Source organism: Xiphophorus hellerii, chromosome 1 (assembly GCF_003331165.1).
Source record: "Xiphophorus hellerii strain 12219 chromosome 1, Xiphophorus_hellerii-4.1, whole genome shotgun sequence".
Lineage (NCBI taxonomy): Eukaryota > Metazoa > Chordata > Actinopteri > Cyprinodontiformes > Poeciliidae > Xiphophorus > Xiphophorus hellerii.
Window position 1 is genome coordinate 2,132,307 of NC_045672.1, and position 22,050 is coordinate 2,154,356.

Here is a 22,050-nt window from a genome sequence, read left to right on the forward strand (position 1 = left end):
TCAATCAATCTCATCATCTTCCTCCAACGGTAAGCAATCCCCTGGATTGCTAATTCCCTCTCCTTGTCCTACTGTATCTGCTCCAGTGGCCAAAGTTTGTGTGGTAATTAACATATCGTTTAGTTTGACACATTTTTCTGAATGGGCTTATGCGCGTTTTAGCTTTTGTTGTTGAAGTTTTTCTGACCCGCCCTGTCTTGTGTCTGCTCACTTTTCTCGAACTCCAGTTAGCTGAAATGACTCTTTTTATAACCTCAATAAAATCAACCAATGGGCTGTTGCGGTCATAAAACTTATATTTAATTTACTATTTTTTGTTAAAGTATGACAATCCTCATGTGCAGACATATGGACAGTATGTGCATCAGTCTGGACTCCAGACGGTCAGTCCTCCTCTGGACAGAAGTTCAAACTGAAAGCAGCTTTTTTTTTTCTGTTCAATGGGGTGTGTTGCTCCAATTTACACGCCACTTCATATTTTTACCCGCATTTGGCCAGTGGCAGGTGCTAATTTCCACCCCTGGTTTGATTACTAAATTTGTTATTTCAATAATCGATTCATCACAATTAATCAGATAGATTATTTAATTCCATTCAAAAAAGAAATTATTTTTCTGCTATATAAATGTGTTGCTTTGTTTTGATGTAATGAAATTTAACAAGTAGTGTTTCCTCTTTACAGACAGGGAGCTGCAGCAGCCAGAGCATTCTCTCTTTTAATGTGAATATTATTGTTAAGATAGAAAATCAATACGATTCTTAATAAAAACTGAGATTTGTTGGATCAACAGCATAACATACATGGTCTAGAAAACAGTTTAACCGAGATCTGAACATTTATATCCATATATCATATTCATATACATTTATGTGTTCAACTCTACTCTCATATTACCTAAAAAACAGAGTATTTTACTTGTAATATCAAACACTGTAAAAACTGCAGTTTTACAGTGTTTTACATTACATGCGATTTTTGCAAGAAGATTCAATTTAGAGAATTTTTCACAGAACCAAATAAAAATCTTTGGAACTTTTGATCTCATTTCTTTATAATGTTTTCTTCATGCTTGCATGTTTCGAATCTTTGTTTAAATGTTTGGATGCAAGTTAATAAGTAAACATTTTCCCTGTCATTTTATTTTCAGCTTGGTTACAAATTTGTTTTTGAGGGACTTTTATTATCACTGTAAAACCTTTCTTGTATCCACAATACTGACCGTTCTTGGTGGAGACATCAGCGGGCTGAGTTTGATTAAATTGTTAGAGGCACTTTAACAAATCAAGAACATTAGGTAGGACACTGCATATTTAGGCATCTATTATTCCCCATAGTTACCAATAAAACAAAAGATGGTAACAAACTAAAATTGATAGTAATCACTGCCTTTCACAAAATATTAAAAGCTTATTAAAGTGACTGTATGCCGTATGCATGGGTGGGATCTTTACATCTCGTTTGACATTTTGTGTGTTCGCTCGGGTTATTAATGCCTTCATGTGTCTGTATGTCAGTCAACACGTTTTTACTGTAATATGTGGTTAACTACTGCCTGTGAATTGGTACTAACAGCTGAATTGCATGTTTATGTGAGGTCGGATGGAGAACACGTAAGTAAACATGAGGTTACCAGGCAGCAAATATAGTTTAGTTAAGGTTTAATTTGAAGCTGCCCTGAATTGTAAGACTTGGTGAAATGCAGTATTTGCCAACATGTTTTGTGTGTTGTTAGTGGTCATGTGGCTGAAGTTGCATAGAAAGGAAACAAGCTGTCATCTTTCATAATTGCTTACCGCCTAGAGCTGCTGTTGGGCGTTGTCATCTGCACTGATTTTTTTCTTTTTTCTTTCCCTGACATAAGAAGGTGGGAAAACAATGACTCTTCTCTCCCTTTTCTTTATTCTTTTTTAGCTTAAGATATTTTATTAGGCGCCTCTCCTCGTTAGGTATCTGACTTTCAGTCCTTTTATATTAACTTGATTTATCTCCCCTCTGCTTTGTCATTGAACAGAGGTGTTTTGAAGGTTACAACGTACTCACATAAAATTACATCCAGGAACAAGCCTGTAAGCTACAGCAGCATGAAGAACATTATGTTTGCTGTGTTTTTGCAGTCAATTTTGAACCTCAATATCTTTTTAGAAATTGTGATTTAAACTTCTGGTTTTTAAAGATGTTTTATGAATGACTCGACATTACATTCATAGTTGTATTGCTTTATTTAAGATGAAAAACCCCAAATCAAAGGTATCATTGAGTAAAACTGCCTGGGAGAAATGGTCAAACTAAGTTTCTTTACTTGGACAGGTTGTATTAAAAGCTTGGGCATTTACACTGCTTTAATAAAGTTTTCATGTCCCTTGAATTTGGTCATTTTTTCATGTTAAAACCACAAATCTCAATGTGTTTTATTGTGATTGTATGTGATAGACAAAAACAAAGTAGTGCACAATTGTGAAGGAACTCCTTTCAGACAGAAATGTGAAAAGACTGGGGCACATTTGTATTCAGCGCACCTTTCTTTACCACCGTTGATGCTGTTACAGCTGCAAGTCTTTTGGGGGTATGTCTGACATGTTTGAAGCTTGGGCTACTGTTTTATAACATAACCCTCCTTTCAAGTTCTGCGGCCTGTTCTCTAATGTTCTCAAACATGCCTGTGGAAATTTCCCTGAACATCTGGATTTGGACGTAGACTAAACTGGACACAGGTGGAGGAAAGGAGTCTGAATACAAATACACACATGTTGATTTATATATCTAAATGTTTAAAGCCATGCATCGTTTTCCTTTTACTTCAGTTTAGTGATACAGATCACACCTCTTTATGTGACTGGTGTCCTAAAGTTTTGCATTACAAATGGGACTGTTTTTCAGGAGCAGTTTTTGTGTTAGTGGGGCTATGATGTCTGTGACACACAGCTACGTACATCCAAACAGTTGCTTCAAAAAGAAGCAATAAATAGTTGTTGTACTGTCATTATAGTACAACAAAATATTGAGATAAAACTTTACGTCCATATTGTCTACCTAAACATTAGGGTGATAGCAATGAGCCCTTCCAACCTCAAAGATTTGAAACTCATCACCAAAGGAAAGTCGTCAATATCAGTAGAGACATGCAGTGAATTCATGAAAAGGGTAGATCTAACCTTCAACATAGCAATTTTGTTAAAGTATACATAATAATAATAACAATAATAATAATAATAAAAATATTATTATTAAAAGATCATAATATCTTTTTTTCTTTTACTTTTTTTTTTTTGACAAATGTTGGCAAATGTACATCGTCTTTTCCTTTGGGGGGTTGCCTGAATATTTTTCTATCACAAACCTCTTGGACAAATGAAAATATTTCCATAGCTTAATCTACTGAGTATATAGGCAATTTTGGGTCTAAAAATATTTTCAATATTAACAAAGATGCAAAAAGTAATACATTTCTTCCTCTTCTTCCATTCTGATAAGCTACAATCCTGAGGAATTTTTTTTTAAATTAATTCTCGTAAAATCTCACCCCAAGGCCAGGAAGTCTTGAGGTATTAAACACAATGTTGCAACAAATGATTTCACACATTTCCAAGGCCTTTTTTTTTAGCTAGCTGTAATTGGAAGCAGTCCTCAGTAAAACACAGGTCAGTGGGTTGAACTGGCATGAATGACAAAAACTCCATTTTGGAGGGAAAAAAACATACCCACGAAACCATGTTTGAAACTTGAAAATAGCTTTGAAATAGATTTTTATATGCAGCAGATATCGAGCATTTCTACTGTGCTATTGTGCAATTTTGTTTTTGCACAGTTGAGCTGAAACATAGCAGTGACCTCGAGACTGACAGCGTTTAAGGGCTTTTCCACATTTGTATTGGGCGAACTGTGTAAAGTCCGGGTGCCCTTTAATTATGCATAGTTCTGAGTTTTATGTGAGTGCAGCCGGGCAGTAATATTCAAGAAGCACCAAAAGCAACAAATGTGTTTTTCTTTCTTCCTGTTGTGGCCTAACGTGGAATGCTTCAGACTGCTTATGCTAAGCTGCCAGACCTCAGATCATCTGAACATGTTTTTCACTCACAGAAAAGGAAAAAAACAGCTTTACTTCTGTAATATTTGTCCTTCTTAGTTACAAAAGGATCATCTTAAAGCTTATAAGACATAAATCTGTTATTTACAAAGCATAAACATCAATCTGTCCAATGTCTCTGTCAGACAGACTTATTGCACCACGTACTACAAGCCAATCAGAGTTGGGCGTACCAGGGAGGTAAGCTAAATTAGTCTGCAGTTGAGTTAGCACAAAAATCTGTTTGTGTGAGATTCGGTGAAGACCGGATTTTGTGAGTCTGTGAAGGGAACTGACCGGAATCAGCATCAATTGCAGTCAAACAAACGTGTTGGAATTTTTTGACCTGGATCTGAACTGGTTGAGTAGTGTGAACTGATCTCTGACCAAACTCAAAGCAAGTTACCAACAACTAACAAGAGGCTGGTTCAAATCAAGACTCTTAAACAGGCAGAGCGTCAAGTGTAAGGTATCCTCCATGATGTCAGATACTCGTAGAAACTCTACCAGTAGCCCAGAAGTTGAACATAACCAAGTAGATTGATCTTCACTACACAAATTGAGTTTGAGGACAAGTATTTCTACACTGTCAAACTTGTAAAGGTTGGTGCTTTTTCATAAGCCGGCCCACAGTGCACAGCAACAGGTGGGGAGGGGGGATTATGTGGAGCATCGAGTTACTGTTCTCCCTCCATGCAGCTTGCTGAAACACCTGTCACTTCAAAAAGACCTCAAAGTGTGGGAACATTTTTTACAGTTTTAATACTATGCATTTTTTAAAAGATTTACCTTGATACCAATAACTGGCTATTCCTACCTCAGTCAAAGTGTTGACCTAGCCTTCAGATGATTAACTATAACTTAGTATTGCATGCACAACCATTCAATATCTGTCAGAGTACAGTTCTCAGAGTTATTCTTCCTAGGAAACATCCCAGGACTCAAGTAGAGCTGCTGTGAGAAAGCTGACATGGAATAGGGCTGGGCAGTATGGACTTAAAGTTTTATCATGATATTTTGTGGTAAGATTGGGATAACGATAAAGGTAACAATAAGAACTATTACTTCTTTTTAGGTAGCTATATGACTGCGACTGTGTGTCACAAAAATCATAGCCCTACAAACACAAATATTACTCTTGAGAAACCCATTTATAATACGCTTTTTCAGGATACCAGTCACATAAAGTGTGATTTCTATAACTAAACTATGCAGTAACTGCATTCAATCATATTTTGAAATTTATTGATATCCATTTATGGAACAAACAGTGGGGAAAATGGTAAAAATAAAACTCCTGACAATAAGAAGAGTTTTTAAATCAAAACTTTATCATGACAATAAATTTATCACAATAAATGTTATCAATACAATAAATACCCACCTGTAACACGGAATCATGGCTATTCAGGCTGTGCTAATGGTTGCATATATAATGCACGTAAATAATGTTTTTTGTTTGTTGGAGAAATGTTTTCAAATACCTCGCAAAGACTCTCAATATTCTGCTGAACAGCAACAGTTAGTTATATTTGTTGAAGTTGAATTATATGTGGAATTCTTTGGCTATGTGTTTTGTGTAATTATTTTTCATTTACTTAACGGAAAAATTGGAATTTAGTTACCATGTATTGATGGATTTTTGCTGAAAATTTCAATTAGAAAATCCAATCAGATGTTCTCTCTTAAGAAGATAAAAAGCAGCAACAGTGAGGAGAAAAGACGACTCTATCTTATCGGCTTATAAATAAGTTCTAAATGAGTTCAGATCAATTCACAACTTTGCACTTTCCCAGTAGCCTCAGCGTGGCTCCAACAGCAAACACCAGATGGTAATTGTCAACTATGAGGCGGGGCAAATGCAGCTGATGCTGGTTTCAGATTATCTGGAAGCAGAGGGGCACATTCTTGCATTTGAAACAGATTTTTCTGAATTTTCTTTCTCTCTAGTCTCAATCTTTTTTTGATAAAAAAAAATTGCCTTGTAATGTTTTTAATTTGAGTTCTGCCTGTTGTGAGCATGACTATAAAGTTAGGTATGCAGCCTCATTCTGATTAACATACTTCCATTTGATTCTGTTGCATCATCTGCTAAGACAGGGCTGCTGAAAACAGAGGAAAGCGGTTTTGTTTTGCAAGGATTTATAGTTGTTTACCCATATAAAACAAGCAACCAACTCAACAGCCGCAGCAACTTAAAGAGGGGACATGATTTATGTCCCTTCAGACTCCCATCTTCTCCCATGCTCTGTCAGTCAGCTGCGGTTTTGCTTTGCGCATGTACTTATTTCTCAGACGACCTCATGTCTGGCGGAATAGAGGGGGAGATTTCAGCCTTCTTTGTAATTTGTACGTTTTGTTTTGTTTCATCTTCTGTTCATTCATGCAGATTTGCAGAAGTGAAACAAAGCGGGAAGGCAGAGAAAGGCGACGTCCGAGGCGGCAGACGCTTCGCTCCCTCCCTCCCTCCCTCCCTCCGGCCCACTTGTTTACAGTTTTGCTGGTCGTAAAATGGTTGAAAGCTGTCACTCAGAATGCAGAGTCTGCTTTCACATGCGGCGAATCAGACCGCCTCTTTGAAATACAGACATCACAGTTTGACAGACGTGCTCCTAAACGTCTCTCCAAGCACTAGCCGGTCAGATCTTTTTTTTTAAAATCATTTTTATTGAATAGTTCTGCTTTAAGTGATATTTTTGTAAAGCAACAGAGACTGTGTTAATCTAAGAGACTGTGTTAATCTGGTTTGATTTAGTTTTTCTTCTCACAATGAAAAGAATCCAGAAACGCATTTGGGGTTTCTCTGAGTCCATCAGAAGCTCCTGACAGCCAATTAGAGAGGAGATAGCTATCCTCTTATGTGTGTTTTGACTTCTGGCTGTCTCACACAAGCCCTACGATGATTGTCTCAGCTCTGACTGAATAAAAGCTCAGGAAACATTTGAAATTGATTCTGTCTTCTCACCAGCAGCGAGCTGTGTACGCATTGCTGAACTGCTGCGTCATAGTTGCATGTGTGTATTCATACTGCTGACCCTTCTTTTGTTTCCGTGCTGTAGTTCCTCTCCTGCCTGCACGGTCTTTTTTTTTTCTTTTTAACAGAGCTGTGGTTTCTCAATCCGTAGCTGAAATGACTGGAAAAGTAAAGATCAGAAAGTACAAGAAATGAAGTTTGTCTTTGAAATCTAGTGACCTTAACGCTGCTTTAATGTCAGATTTTTGTACGTTATTTTAACCAAACATTCTGCAGATGCATCATTCAGGCTTGATTAAGGCAGATTTACAAATTTAGCTCTGCTCATTTCAATTTTAATCTACATAAATTTATAAATTTTAAACAATGTAACGCATCAACAAGCAACAACTGTGCTGCAGATTTGTAATAGTTTTTAAATCCAACAGAAAAGAAAGGAATTACAAGATTATCCCATTTATGCATCAACACATTACTCCCTTCAAATCAAGTTTTATTTAAATTAGCAGTAGAACATGATGTTTTTGATAAGTGTATGGAATGAAAACTTTGAAAAAGATGTTGGCTGGCATGCATTTTTTTCTCCTGTTTTCATTAGTTTCTGTTTATTTCACTTTTCTGTTTAATTTTGCAACTTTTCTTTCTGTTTTATTTAGTTAAAACAAAGTTAATGTGGACGGTTTGTTGGTAAAATGATTGAATTTAACATTCTGGCTTTGAATCACTACAGTAAATTCTGAATTACAAAGTTATCTATTTCATGGAAATGCACATTGTGACCTTTAACCCCCAAACCTACACAGACACACATACTTTGTTACAAGTGATTTTATTCATTTTCTTTACTCTAGTCATCATCTGAAATTTACAAAGAAAAAAAGATTCTATAACTTGAATGTCTGTTTCAAAATATGACAAAAGAAACATAATTTATCTTGCATTGATCTTGTGATCAACAGCCAAAAAAAATGGAAATATTTATTATTTTCACATCCCTCTTCTGGGGTTGAGTTGTGCCCAGCCATTTATTTATGAAAATAGCAATTTATTATTCTCAACAGATTCTGTTTGCAATAAACTAAAAACACAAAGTTAAGTAAAAAATAAAGTTCTTTTTTGTCACTCAGACATCTTCAATTATCAGGTGTGTGTTTTCAGGTTTTATTAGTGTGACACAACTGATATTTTATTTCATTATTTAATTAGAATGCTTAAGAGCAAACATTAACCTGTTTTTCATATAAATGTTATATTTTTTGCAAAATGTAAAAGTTTTATTGAATTATTTATTCACCAAAATTGTAAAGTTACTATTATGTTATGCTACTTTTACCTTATTCTAGTCCAAAATAGAAGTCTAAAATAGAATTTGGACTTCTATTTTAAAAGTAAAAAATTCAGCTGAGCCGTAGCAGAAGTCCAGAAACTTCTGTTTGAATCACTGACACTAGAGAACTAAATGAGCTCCCTCTTCATCGCCCGGTCATATAGACCTATAAGATGTTTCCTTCACCAATGTTTCTATTTTCCAACAGCTTTCGAAATCTAATTTTAATCAAACGTCATAACGTCCCTTAAATCAGTTCTGGTTTGACCCAGAAAGATTTGTTTGTGAGTCCCGTGGGTTCTGGGAATCGAAGGCGAGCGCGCCGTACCGACTGTTGGTGTCTCCGTTGTCGTTGGAGATCAGCCGTGTTTTTAGGTACGGGATGTGCCGGAGCGGTTAACTAGTTGAGAGGAAAGTAGAACGCAAGCGATGGAGGGATGGAGCGAGAGATGAGTCATTTTCTCTGTCAGACACTGTTGTTTTCCACTAAGCCCTGTTATTTTCACTTGTAAGTGGATGCCAGGTAGTGGGTGGAAAAAGCTTCTCCTTTTTTTTCCTCTTTTTTTTTGTTTTCAGATTTTGTGTAATTTTATAATGGGGCAGAGTGTGGCTTAAGTTGAAACTTTTCCATATACTTGTCCCAATGTAACCTTGTGCTCGCTCTTTATATAGATCTAAGCAGCTGAATTTGGACTGCGAAGTAACTCCAGCTTTAGATCTGAATTGGTAGTTTATGTTGAAGGTTTCTTTGCTAACTTCTTAATTTGTGAGGAATCTTTGAGTCAGTTTTAATTTTATATATATATATGTACATATATATATATATATGTGTGTGTGTGTAATTTTGTCCTAATTGCTCAAATCAGTATTTCACTATATACTGTTTAGGTGATTGTCTTAAAAAAAAAAAAAAAAAAAAGAGTAATTTCTCAGTTATAGCTGATAGTAATTTGAAAACACATAACTTCCTATTAGAATATTTTAAACACCAATCATATCTCATTATATATTAATACGCTCAGTGGAAACCATCTTAGCACTACAACAGAAGCCAATATTTACAGTCTTCCTTACTTCTGCTCCTTGAGGTAAGCCAATCAGCACAAGGAAAATAAATGGCACTCTGTGATTGGCTGCTTTGCAAACACCACCCAATAGTATGTCAGGTAGCATTGCATCTAGGCATTGCAGCTTCCTCAGCTGCATTTTCTTTCAAATATTTTAGATGAGCGCTATGACGAATGGTTTTCCAATAATAATTCGAAGTTGTTTTATACTGAAAAATGAGCAAATACTGAATTGTGAATGGGGGTGGGGGGTGGCTCCATTGCACATTGTTGCTTTGTAGCAAAAAGGCTAAATGTTTGCACACCTTTTTGATTTAATGTAACTGCATATTTCTGAACATTTAAAATAATAGCCTATTTCCAGTTATCGTAGGTTTGATCCCACTAGAGCGGTGGTTTTCAAAGTGTGAGGCGCGCCTCCCCTAGGGGGCGCCAGAGCAGTTTAGGGGAGGCGCGGTGAGAGCAAAAAAATAAACCGGAAAAGAAGCTATCTGCTTGCTGTCTTGCGCATAGCGTGCGTAATTGTTTTTTCCTTTGTATGCCTCCACTCTTTCATACTGCACGCTCTTTTAGCTCAAGATAAATTGTTTAGATGAGCCACAAAAAGAGCTCCACGATTTTGCAACTGTTTAGGTTTTTGATTTATTTTTTAATTTCAAGGAAATGTGCAACATTTACAGATGTGTTCCAAATATCTGATCAAAATGTTTTTAAGATGTGAAAACACTGTTGGTATCTCAAACATTAAACTCAGAATCTCAGATGTAACGTTTGTTTGAGAAAACGGTTGAAAAATGAGTTTGGGGTTGTTCTTATCATTAGAAAAATGAAAAAAGGGCTTATTTGCCATACAAAGGCCCTGATAAAATAATAAAAATGGGAGGAAATGTTTTAAAATGTTCATGTGTTAAAATTCATTCAGATAAAGTGTCATTTTAAAAGATGAGATGGTTCTAAAATAAAAGCAATTAGAAGGTGTTTTGTAGTGGCATTTGTTTGTGTGTGCGTTGATTATTGGGGGGGGGGGGGGCAGCAGGCATTGTGCTCCTTGGAGGGGGGCTCACCCTTTCATACTTTGAAAACCCCTGCACTAGAGTTTAAAACAACTTCCAGACGGTGAAGAGGCACAACGTCTACCGCTCAGCTTAACAATGGTCACTTTTAGCCACTTCTCTGTTGGTATTTGTTTATCTGCCCATTTAAATCCATTGCAAATTTGTTTCCTGCCACAAAACAGCAGTAATAGGCATGTGGTATTTAACAGGGACTTCCTGGTGTTCTGTGCTGAAAATGCAGCCACCGGTATTCCTAGTTGTGAACGGGCATCTGTGACCAGTCGGTGCTCCTCGTCTGTTCATGTGTGAATCCAGATCTGATTCTCCTGACATTCTCTGGTGCTTTATGGGCAAAAGCTGCTCAGGTCTAAAGTTAGATTTGAAGGCGTTCTTTCAGGAGCCAGTTGGCTGCCTATTGAGGTGGCAGTGAGCGTTTCTTCTTACAGAGAAGCTATTGCCTGGCTGCTGCAAAGTCCCCTCTTCTTTTCTGTGCTGATTCTGAGCCAGCCTTTCTCTACGGAAGCCTTTGTAGGGAGAAGTTTTTTTGTTTTTTTTCTCCATGTAAACACATATTTCTGATAAAAAGGTATAATCTGTGGTATTGTGTAATCAAATACACAGCTAGACCTTTAGTTTTTAGTATGTGCTAAGCTTACAGTTGTTAACATAACTGCCTGGTGAACTAGTATTGTATTTTGCCCATTGATATCCATAAAAGTGGATAGTAATGAGTTGTTTTTGTTGATTCAAATTAATTATATGCACATTTAACACCTTTTGTTGCATCAGCTTTTAAAACCTATTCATTTTGTCAGAATATACACAAGTTCGTACAGGTGCTTAAAATCCTTGGAAATGCTTGAATTTCAATTGGGTGTTTTTAAGGTTTGGAAAATTCTTGATTTCTGCATAAAATCCTTGAAAGTGCTTGATATTCAAACTGCTCAGTTTTTTAGTGAAGTACAATCTGACAGTTGCTAAAAACCCTAAATTTGGAAAATGTTATTTATAGTTGTATATTTTCATACACCAAATAAAAAAAAAAAACAGATTTTCTTCCCTCACCGTCTGAAGTTAAATTAGACTAAATGTTTCTTGTTTTAGGTCAGTTAAACTTACCAAAGTTTTGTCTATTCGCAAAATCCAGGAAATCTTAATGAGAAGGAAGGTCATTTATCTTAACTTGATTTGTTTAGATTGTTTTAATAATGAATATTTATTATTCCTAATGGCTCGGGGACTCGTTGATCATTTTATAAGTTATGCTTTAAACAACATTACTGAAATTGGGGAAATTTTTTCATTTTTTTTAGTTTACCTTGTCCCTGCTCTAGATTGCAGAATACTACCACAAAAATATTAATAACAATAATAGTGAATAACAGTGAACTAAAACAGTCTTTATTTAACTTAATTTTTAATATTTAGTTGTTGTTTTTTTTTTTTTTTTTGAAAACTTGCCCAAAAATGCTTGACAAGTTCTTGAATTTTACTGTGGAAAAGTGTACAAACTTTATAAAATTAGTATCTTTTTATGTCTTTGATATTCTTTTACAGAACATTGTTGCACGTCTTTGTTTTTGTGTCATTTGCATGTGACCTTTTAAAAGCCAGCGTGTTGCTGTAACCATTGTGTATTTAGAGCACTTCCAATGCAGGGCATGTACCGTCAGAAATGCAGACTGCATTCATTTATGTGAAGAACATTCCAAACTATTTGAAGCGTTAATCTTCACCAAGCTTATTTAGAGCCAGATGCATGAAAAGCACACATTTCCTTTAAAATGTGGATTCTTCTTCTCATATATAAGCATAAAACTCTTTTAGTTTGTAATGCTTTGCCGATCAAAAGTCAGAGTCTGAAACATTTTTGCCACAGTTATTATAAAACACAGTAAGTGCAATCAGGCTAACTGACGTACAGGAAGTGTATAGAAGCTTAAAGTCAGCTGCCAACTCATTTAAAATGATGAAGGATACGCTGAAATTAGCAGTGGGTTGTCTGGACTTGGTAAAGGATTATTACAGAGGCGGTAGGCTTGAAGAACTTGGCCATCCTTAAATCTTGACACAATTCTACTTGAAAGAATATTTACCTGGGATGGCATTCATTTACTATCTGCTAGATCTTGTTTGGATAGAAGACATCCATTTTTAATGCCTTTCTGTTTACATCTCAAGCTTGTTGTGGCAAATCCGAAAGTGATATTTAACTCCCACTTACTCACATGCGAAGCCGTCTCGGGTTCCTGGCGTACAACGATCAAGTTTCTTCCTACAGAGTGACACAAACTTAGCGACCCACTCTGGTCAATATGACCTCGTATTTTGGGAGTTTTAAACTCTTCTTCTGTATCCGATCACAGAGTGTATATATACAAATAAAATATACAAATAAAATAAAATATATTTTATTTGTATATATACAAATAAAATATATTTTATTTGTATATATAACAACAGAAAGATTGATTGATTGACGGCAACGTCAGTTTTTTTTTACCCCTCCAGGGGGTCTTTTGTGGGCTCTAGTGTCCCTTATATGATAGTAGGCTGACAGGAAACAGGGAAGCAGAGGGGGGAAGACATGCGGCAAATGTCGTCGGGTCCGGGAGTCGAACCCGCGACGGCCGCGTCGAGGACTCAAGGCCTCCAAATACGGGTCGCGCTAACCCCTACGCCACCACGGCACGCTGACAACAACTGACAACTTCAATGTCAGTTTTAACAGAAATTTTGAGGAAGAGCAGCTGGCATTATCTTGAAAACATCTGCCCTCCTCTCCTTCAGCAAGAGGCCCTTCTCACCAAGTGCCAGGTCCTTCTCCTTTTGAAGTCTTCTTTTATTAGCGTGCCAAGCCACATCAGGGAATGTGAAAGGGTCTGTTTTCAAGTAAAGACGAAAGATCCTTCACTACATCATATTCCGACACGCAAAATAAAACATGTCGCCGTCATCATTTCCTGTTTTATATTTATTTTCAGCATAAATTCTGGGCTTTATAGTGCTTTGCTGAAGTGCTTTTGTGACATAAGAACTTTTTTCACATTTTTTCCAGTTACAACCACCAACTTCTTTGTATTGACATTGGGATTTTCTAGAAAAACCAAACAAGATGCCATTTGCATTTTGCCATAAGGGATGTTGAGGACACAACCACATAAAGGAAGGCATTGCTCAGAGGGTGACATGCCGCTGCTGATTACATACAATAATAAGGGGACCTTCAAAACACATCTGAATTATTACATGTTATTGTCATTCAAATCCAACATACGTTAACATTAGGGTGGTTTTCACAGGCTTGAACTAAAAATATTTTCAACTTAACCTCCTCAGTTGCCTCTACTTCGGACTGTGGTCTCTAATTTTTCTTCACTCCTGAGAGCAGTGCAGCGAAGAGTAGTTAGCTTCACAGACAGTCAGGAGCCAGCAGGGTTGCTTTTTTAAAATAAAGTACATTTTAACGTTTCATATTTAAATTTGTTTCAAACTCTAATTACGGTTCGGATCAGGGTGCAAATGCTATGTCTATATAAATATATACATCTGATATGCTTTACAATGTTTTATTGTGCTTGGAAAAAACAAAACATTTATTTTGCTGTGGCCTTGCGTCATGATCAATTACATGTACAGGAAACTGCAGTCCAAACAATGTGTAGAGTAAAACCAACACTGCATATCACCCTGAACGCATCCCTATGTTGAAATGTGTGGGTGGTAATCTCATGCTGTAGGGACAATTTTCTTCTACAAGCCTGGACCTGGAAGCAGGAAATTTATGGAAGTGGATATAGGGAAACCCTTGAGGGAATTCCCTTAGAGGAGTCGAGTCTCAGCTGGAAGTTCACCTTCCACCAGAAAACCCTCAACATGCAACCAGAGCTTCTGTGGAGTGGCTTCAGTTTGAGTTGGTGAACCATTATTTTAGTTATCGAGCACTCTATCGATTATTTTGATGATTAATAAAAAATTTTATAGAATATAATGTTGGTAAATACTGCCACAACATCAGTATAGGTCCAAACTTTGATATTTCTGCTTCCCTAATAAGTCATGATATCAAATTAGGCTGAATGACGAATTGTTCTAATAATTCTAATAATAATAAATATTTAGTTTAAGTAATGTAATGGTAATGGTGGTATAATGAAGGAACACATTTATAAAGATCAATAAACTTTAATTTTTAATGAACATTTAGCAGACATTTTAAATGCCCAAAATAAATAAACAAAGCAACAGAAATGACAAATAAAATTAATTTTGAAGTCTGCAAACAAAATTGTTCATAAAAATGATTAGTTGAGTTAAAGCACCATACTGAAGACTTTTGTCATCCAGTTTTTAGTAGAAAGAGAGAAAAGAGAAAAATAAGTAATGCAAATGGAAATTGAGCTTGTTTTTAATTTATCTTGCAATTGATTTGTTGCTTAATGCAACAGGCTAATCCCTAACTCTTCTGTAGCTTAGAAAATTAAAATGCAACAATAAAAGTTTGTTTTTTTTAAGTCAACCTGAATAGAAATTACGCAAAAATCTGAATTAATATTCAATATAATAGGCAGCAGTCTCACAACGGCACTTTATGGGCAGTTTCCATATTAATTTTCAGTCAGTTCAATAGATAAACTCTCAGCTTTTGTGTCCACGTGAGCAACGGATCTTTGGCACCTTCGTCACACACAGAAACACACCCCAGCTGAACACGCCATGGTGCGCGCTTCGCCAGCCATTTGTTGTGACGGGAATGGTAGGAAAGTTTCCAGTCTGTCTGTAAAACTACACCAGGGACAAAGGCTGTCGTATTCCATGTGTCATGCCATCTGCTGTAAGCATGCCTATTGGTCCCCCAAAAAACAGTGAAAACCCTAGGGAAAAGAGGACGCTTGGTCACCCTATGCTATGCTAACAGCACTTAGCATTTATCGACATCTCATTGGTGAGAGCATTGCACAACACAGATAATTATCCGTCTGGAACACGTCATGTCACAGTTAAACATAATTTAACAAAGCTTTGAGGCAGATAATTTACCTTGAAGTTTTAACAATCAAGGTACTCGAATCATTTGATGAATCGTTACAGTCCTAGCTTCAATCAAAGGACAGTCATATTATAGAATGGCCCAGTCAAAGTTCAGTCCAGTTGAGGAACACAACTCATCAAAGAAGAATGGAAAAGAAAAGCCATTTTACAAAGTTTTGACTTCAAGGGTCTGACTACAAATGCACACCACACTTTTTAGACATTTTTCAATGGACGTATGTATCATTTCCTTCAACTTCATAGTTATTCAATACTTTTTGTTGGTTTTCACATTAAATCCCAAGAAAATTCACCAAAGTTTATGGCAGTAAAGTGTTAAATTATAGAGAAAAAAAAAAGATTAAATACTTTTGTGAGGAACTTTAAGACAATTTTGTCTGTTGCTTTTCTTTTGTTTCCAAGTTATATATTGCATAATAAATATATACAAGTTATATATTTGATGAAATTCGCTTGCAGCACTCTTTAACTGCGTACTTCTATGGGTGCATCGAGGCAGTGTATTGATTTACACCTGCATACTTGGCAGTGTAGGTGAGCTAGGAGGCGTCCCCTCACACCGCTGCTGCTGCTGCAGAGATTAAACTGTTCCTCGGCCTAATGTTCCCATTTCAACTGTTCTTCCTGCATAACAAAATAGCTGCCAGCTCCACAGACTCATCTTGTGAAAAACAGATCAAGTTCAACTGTTTGAGCAACAGAAAAAAAACACAGGAAAACATTGTTTGGTTTTGGCTAGTGTGTGATTTTTATTGTCATGTTTATATGTCCTTAGGAGCATTCCGTTCTCCAGGCATATTAAGTGTTAGGATACAGCCGTTAATTGTGGAAAACACTGTTTCTGGGGGGAATCTAGCAGAGTGTGACCATTCCTCTACTCTCAGTTCACCGCCTGGTCTCTTAACACCTGGAAGCAATACTCAGAGGAATTCACCTTTTTACCTTTAGAGAGGATGAGTGTGGATATGAACTACACGGCATACCGGGAGGACTTAGCCTTCTCTTTCAGAGAATGCTAAGCTTTCAAGCGGGGAGAGGATGGGGGCTGGACTTCAAATTTCAAGTCACATTCAGAAAATTACAGGAACTATGAGGCAGTAATTCTAGTTATTCAGATACCCACGTCTCTGCGGCTGCCTGTGCGCTCAGTGGTGATGAGAGACGGATGGTCTCCTGCAGACAGCTGGATGGATCAAACCAAAACATCAGCATTTCACCAGAAATGCAAAAAAGCTGCATATTGCTGGAAGGGTATGTTTATCTTTTATGTCTTAGATGTCTGTTTTGCTTTAAATGATCTGTTCTTGTCACTACGCAAAAGGGGTCGCTGTTAGTGATGGAGCCTCAATTTTCCACACTTAAGGTCCTGAATGGAGGCCAACATGCGGGTCCAGGCAGAGTGGGGCTAATCCACTCAAAATATTGTAATTGCAAAGCACTATATGACATGACTAAATATAACTTCTGCTTCCTCTCTGGTGAATTTAAACTACAGCTTTGTTTTTAAAACATCATGCAGTTCTCTCTGGAGAAGTGGTTATATATTCCTCTGGGAAGGAAGATCTAGCGGGGATAGGTAATTTGAAAAACTTTATTAGGTGGCTCTTGTTTCTACAAGCTGTTCTGCTCTCATAATTCCCTGCCTTTTATTTCAGGAACTAACATGAAATGCTATTAAATCTTTATTTTATATTTTACTGACTCTAATTAGAGAAAAATTCTACAGATATTATGATTTCACTGCAGCCACAACATGCCACTTGTTAGGAAGTTTGCACAATACAGTGACTCTTTGTCATGCAAGCAGATGAAAAAGATTTTTGTTTAATGACCAACTTAGGTATAAAATTATATTTATTCATGTTTTAATGTCTTGGCAAAGTAATGTTGTTATTGCTTTGCCAAATTTCAAGTCACATTCAGAAAATTGTTCTGTTGTATTATTTTTGAATGAAGTTACTTAAATCAGAGTCATTATATCGACGTAAGTGTGTGCAGTTTTGCTGCAATGCCAAGTTTCACAACTGCAAAGTTATCCTGATATGATACCGCTCTAAAACGAAGTGAACTTTGTGCTGCAAAAAGGATGCAGCACAAACAGGTTTTTTTCTCACCTTTAATTTTTACTTCCTGTTCCTTTCTCTGCTCCAAAGTTGCCAACGAACCTTGAGTTGCTGTTTATCCTCCTTAACAGTTTGGTGTTTCTCCAAGAAGTAAATGAAGTTTTGGTCCGAGTCATTATCACTCCCACTGACATCTAGAGAAACGACTGCAATAAAAATGTAAATTAATTTAGCTTACACCTGAGATCACTTGCATCTGAAGGTATGAATGAAAATATCAAGATGGGACCATAGCTCTATATGTCAGTCCTGTTAAGTTTTCACATCTTTAGTACATTCCCATCGCTTAGCACAAACCAACAGGGCAGTTGGTTAACACTTAATGGCTGGTGTGTTCAATTACTCACCCTTATGTCATCTGAACTGATGTTTAAATGAGTAAATATCTCATGTATGACAGCAAGTGAATGCAGTGCATAATGATCCGTAGAGACTACTTAGCCCCATGGTGGAAATACACCCAAGAAATGACCTAGACGGACAAAAAGCTTCCAGAAAATTAATTTCCGATGATGTACATCTTGTTCTTTTTGCACAAGATGTACTCTCAGTGAAATATCTTTTAAGTAATTCTTGTAGTACATCAAGTCCTTTTTGATAAGTCTTTTATGGCAATAAAAATGTACTTTAACTTTATAAAATTACCTAGAAAAATGTGATTTTCAGAAAAGAGCAAGATCTCAGGATTTGATAACTGTATTAACTAAACTACGCCTGTTCTTAGTGGCACTGGACTGCATTACCGTACTAGACCTTTGTCACAATATCAGAAAATTCTTATTGCCTTCTGTTGAAATGGAGACCAGCCTTCTTTTTTTCAGATTGTCCCTCATTTAAAATGCAAGCAAAGATCAGTTTTATTAGGTTGCCTGTGTAATCTAATTTATTATTATGCCTCTGTAGAGTGTAATAATTTACTGTCACAAGATACTTTAGTCAACACTGACATGCAATAAACAGCTGATGAAACTCAGCAGCAAGTGGAAAATTACTAAATGGCAAAGACTACAAATGACATGCTTGTCAAGGGAGTTGAATATGATAAATTAGCATTTGAATGTTCAGCAAGATTTTATTAGAAATGGGGTAAAAATGTATGTATTCATTGGCAAAGACATGATTAAAAACTCAACTGGTTTGTCATTTTAATCATATCTATGTAATACTAACATCATTCACTCTGTTCAGTTAAATATATGAATTAATTAATCCGGCAGTTATTGTGGTGTTATAACACACACACACACACACACACAGAGACCACACAGGAACTGCTTAGATGCCCTCGGTAGCCTGGGAAAACCCCCCAAAACAAAAAATCTAGCCTTTCCCTTTTAGTTCTACATGATTTACAGCCAGAAATAACAGCAAGAAAAACAACTTCATTTAGAGCTTTATTTTCAGCAATTTTAAAATGTTAAAAATGTTTTATCCAGTCAGTATAACAATGGCCAAAGTCATTTTTTTCATTGCTTTGGTATGATTTTGAAACAAATTCGCAACTGAATGTGATGCTTTCAGCATCTCAGACATCAACGTGTAGGGAAATGTTGATATAAAACCTTAACAAAAAAAAAAGACAGTTTTTCTGTGCGTGTCCTGTCCTTACGTCCATCTGTCTGCGCTGTCTTTCAGACCACAGTTTACCCCAGCAGGGATCTGGTCCCAATTACAACCTGGTTTAATGTGTTATTTGTTTCACTTGGACCACGTTCAGACAGCCATTGTGCCCCTGGCAAAACCTGCCTCAGAAACAATGGCCAATTTAAATGACATAATGTCTAAGCTGCTATCAGATAATGCGACCCACTCAACTACTTGGCCAGGGCCACATTGTGTAGGTTGTAGGAAAAGCTGCATGCATTGTGTCCGTAACATAACACTATGATAGATTGGATGTTTTTGAATGAATGGGCAAGAATAGTTTGACCAAGTTGTAGTTTCTGTTAGATGAGAATAAGTTCATCAGTTCTTGGTAACGGAGCAATACAGTTCACAATGGGACAATGCAGGAACAGCAACATAAACATGAGCACACAAAGAACTAACAGCCATGGGAGAGCTGCCTAACTGTACGTGTCCTTTTTTCTTTTTTTCCTTCTTTTTCCAGTACGCATTTTGTTTTGGTGTAAACAGGAAGTCTGTGAATTGCTTTTAAGAAGTAGCTTTAGCAATGTGCTCTCTAATGCCATGTTAATTATCTCGGTGGTTAATGTTCCTTATAATAAAACATGGTGACGTGTTTTTGTGGAACCTGTGGTGAAAGCTGAAATGTTTTAGGTCCTGTGTGTGTGATTCGCTGTAGTTGTAAATGTAGACTGTAGCTAAATGAATAGTCCTCAACACACCCTGATGGTAGTCATGGGGATTGGTTTGGCCATTATGAGGTGCTTTTGAAACAAGGGTACAGCTTTAAAGATACAGGCTATAATTCCCTTTTTATGTTACCATAAAAATGATGGACTTTACTGTAAAAAAGATATTCCTTCAACTGCTGTTTGAGGTGGGGCAAAAATAAATTTGAAAAGATTTTTGCTACTAAACACATTTTATCATAATGTACTTTTAAGGTTGTCAAGTTATGTAGTTATTGAAAAAAGTTAAATATTAGAGTTGAAAAATTCATGAAACCTCTTGTTTTTCTTTTTAAATAAATTAAGTGGGAATCTAAAATCACAATACAGCTGCAGTTCTTTTGTTGTTAAGATAAGATAAAACAAAAAATACGCTGTATCCCATCTTTCCAAGTATGCTAAGATGTTGAAAAACATGTTATGTCGGCGTAAATGGGAGGAAAGGTGGGTTTAGTTTGTGAAACATCAAGTCCTGTCATGCCTTTGAAATGTGTTACTGCTTTGAACGTGCCTCTGTTCCGAATAGTGTGGGTATCTTGGGAACATGTCTGGTAGATTTCAGAGTCCTTACTTTTGCTGCTGCGTCATTTTAAAGTTTAATTCAGATTCTTTTCATTCTTAAGGCTCAACATTCACATCAAGCCCTGGTTTACCTCTGTTAGGGTTCTTTCTCCTGGCTCTTTCACTGAGTTGTTGCTTTGAAATTTACAAGGTGGTCTGTTAAATGGTAAATGAACTAAATTTATAGAGCACTTTTTTAATCATTCTGACCATTCAGAGGGCTTCTCAGTGGAGCCACATTCACTCAGTTGCATTCCAAAACATTCGCACATTTATAGACTAATAAAGTTTAACTTGGGGTTAAATGACTTGCTTTACTTCGACCGGAAGCTGGAGTTTACATCTTCTGTCACTGTCATTACATATTTCTGAACATGTTGTGAGGAGCTGCTCTTCATAATGAACATAGGTCTTCTTCAAAGTCAAATGTTTACATTATGAAACAGAATTCCGTCACATCAGTGTCTGTCTGGGTTATTTGGGTCTTGGCTGTCGTTCTAGCCCTCCGTGAATGACACAGCACATGAATCAGCTGATGTTCCCTTTGGCCCTGTTCATATACTCTATTTTAGCAGCACTTGGTGAGGATATATTGATTCTCATCTGTCATCATGCATTAAAAAAAAAATAAACTTGTTTTTTAGTGCTAATAAGTAAAACACGTGTATATATAAATATTGTTTTCCTTTTGTTGGTCTGTGTCTTTTCTCCTGATGAAGCAACTTTGTTGCTTTGTTTAGTCTATTGTTTCTCCTCACATGCCTTTTTTCCCCTAATCTTTGTTTTCTATCCTTTTCCTGCTTCAGTCTCTTTCACCTCTCCTCCTTTTTCACTTTTTCCTTTCATTACTTAGCTTTCGCTTTAATTTTTTTCATTACTTCATTCCTTTCTTTACAAGCTCCTCTCTGTCTCTCCATCTCGCTCCTCCCTCTCAGTCTTTCTGACCATGTGCCAATAGCCTGACGGCCAGTTCGTTTTTATCCTCTGCCTAGAAAACATGGTCCAAAGTTCAAAGCTGTTGCTTTAAATTGCAGGAGAGGGAGAGGGCAACACAGAGGGAACCAAAACTTGGGCACAGATTTGAACCTACTTCTGAATTGTCTAATCACACACTGTATTTATTATCTCAGTCTGTTTGAGCATTATTCACCAAATATAGAGGAACTCAGATGGTCATTTTTAGCTCATTTAAGCTGATATTTTCAGCTAATAACCTTGAACTGAGGTTGTAATGTATTTGGTGAAAGTTATTTGTTGCACTGATCTCTGAGTATTTTGAACATATCCTGTTCAGTTCTCATATATAGTTCTCACTACTGAATTGCCATCAGTAGTGAGGCCAATAGGTGAACTGTTGACCCTTCACTTTTTCTTAAAGGTGTAATTTAATTTTATTTTTTTTGTTCTATTTTGGGTACAAAATGAAGTCATCTGCCACACAGCGTCAATACCGACCAAGCGTAATTTTGCACC

General features: G+C 36.6%; 1 protein-coding gene and 1 long non-coding RNA gene across 4 annotated transcripts in view; one reads left to right on the forward strand and one right to left on the reverse strand.

The window, feature by feature from the left end:
• The window catches only part of LOC116723584 (vitamin D3 receptor A), an 84,837-nt gene that overhangs the window by 13,614 nt on the left and 49,173 nt on the right, over positions 1–22,050 (forward strand). The window contains exon 1 of one of the 3 annotated variants that reach the window (XM_032568616.1): positions 16,391–16,790. The exons of the other annotated variants lie outside the window; for them this stretch is intronic. Coding sequence (XP_032424507.1) covers positions 16,694–16,790 — 97 coding nt within the window. The 5' untranslated portion in view covers positions 16,391–16,693. Of the gene's footprint in view, positions 1–16,390; positions 16,791–22,050 lie in introns of those variants that run through there. 3 annotated transcript variants of the gene reach the window in all.
• Positions 84–21,848, reverse strand: LOC116723612 (uncharacterized). Its single transcript, XR_004340018.1, has 3 exons — positions 21,838–21,848; positions 21,394–21,401; positions 84–182 (listed from the first exon to the last, which is right to left on the reverse strand). It is a non-coding gene; the product is annotated as an uncharacterized LOC116723612 (long non-coding RNA).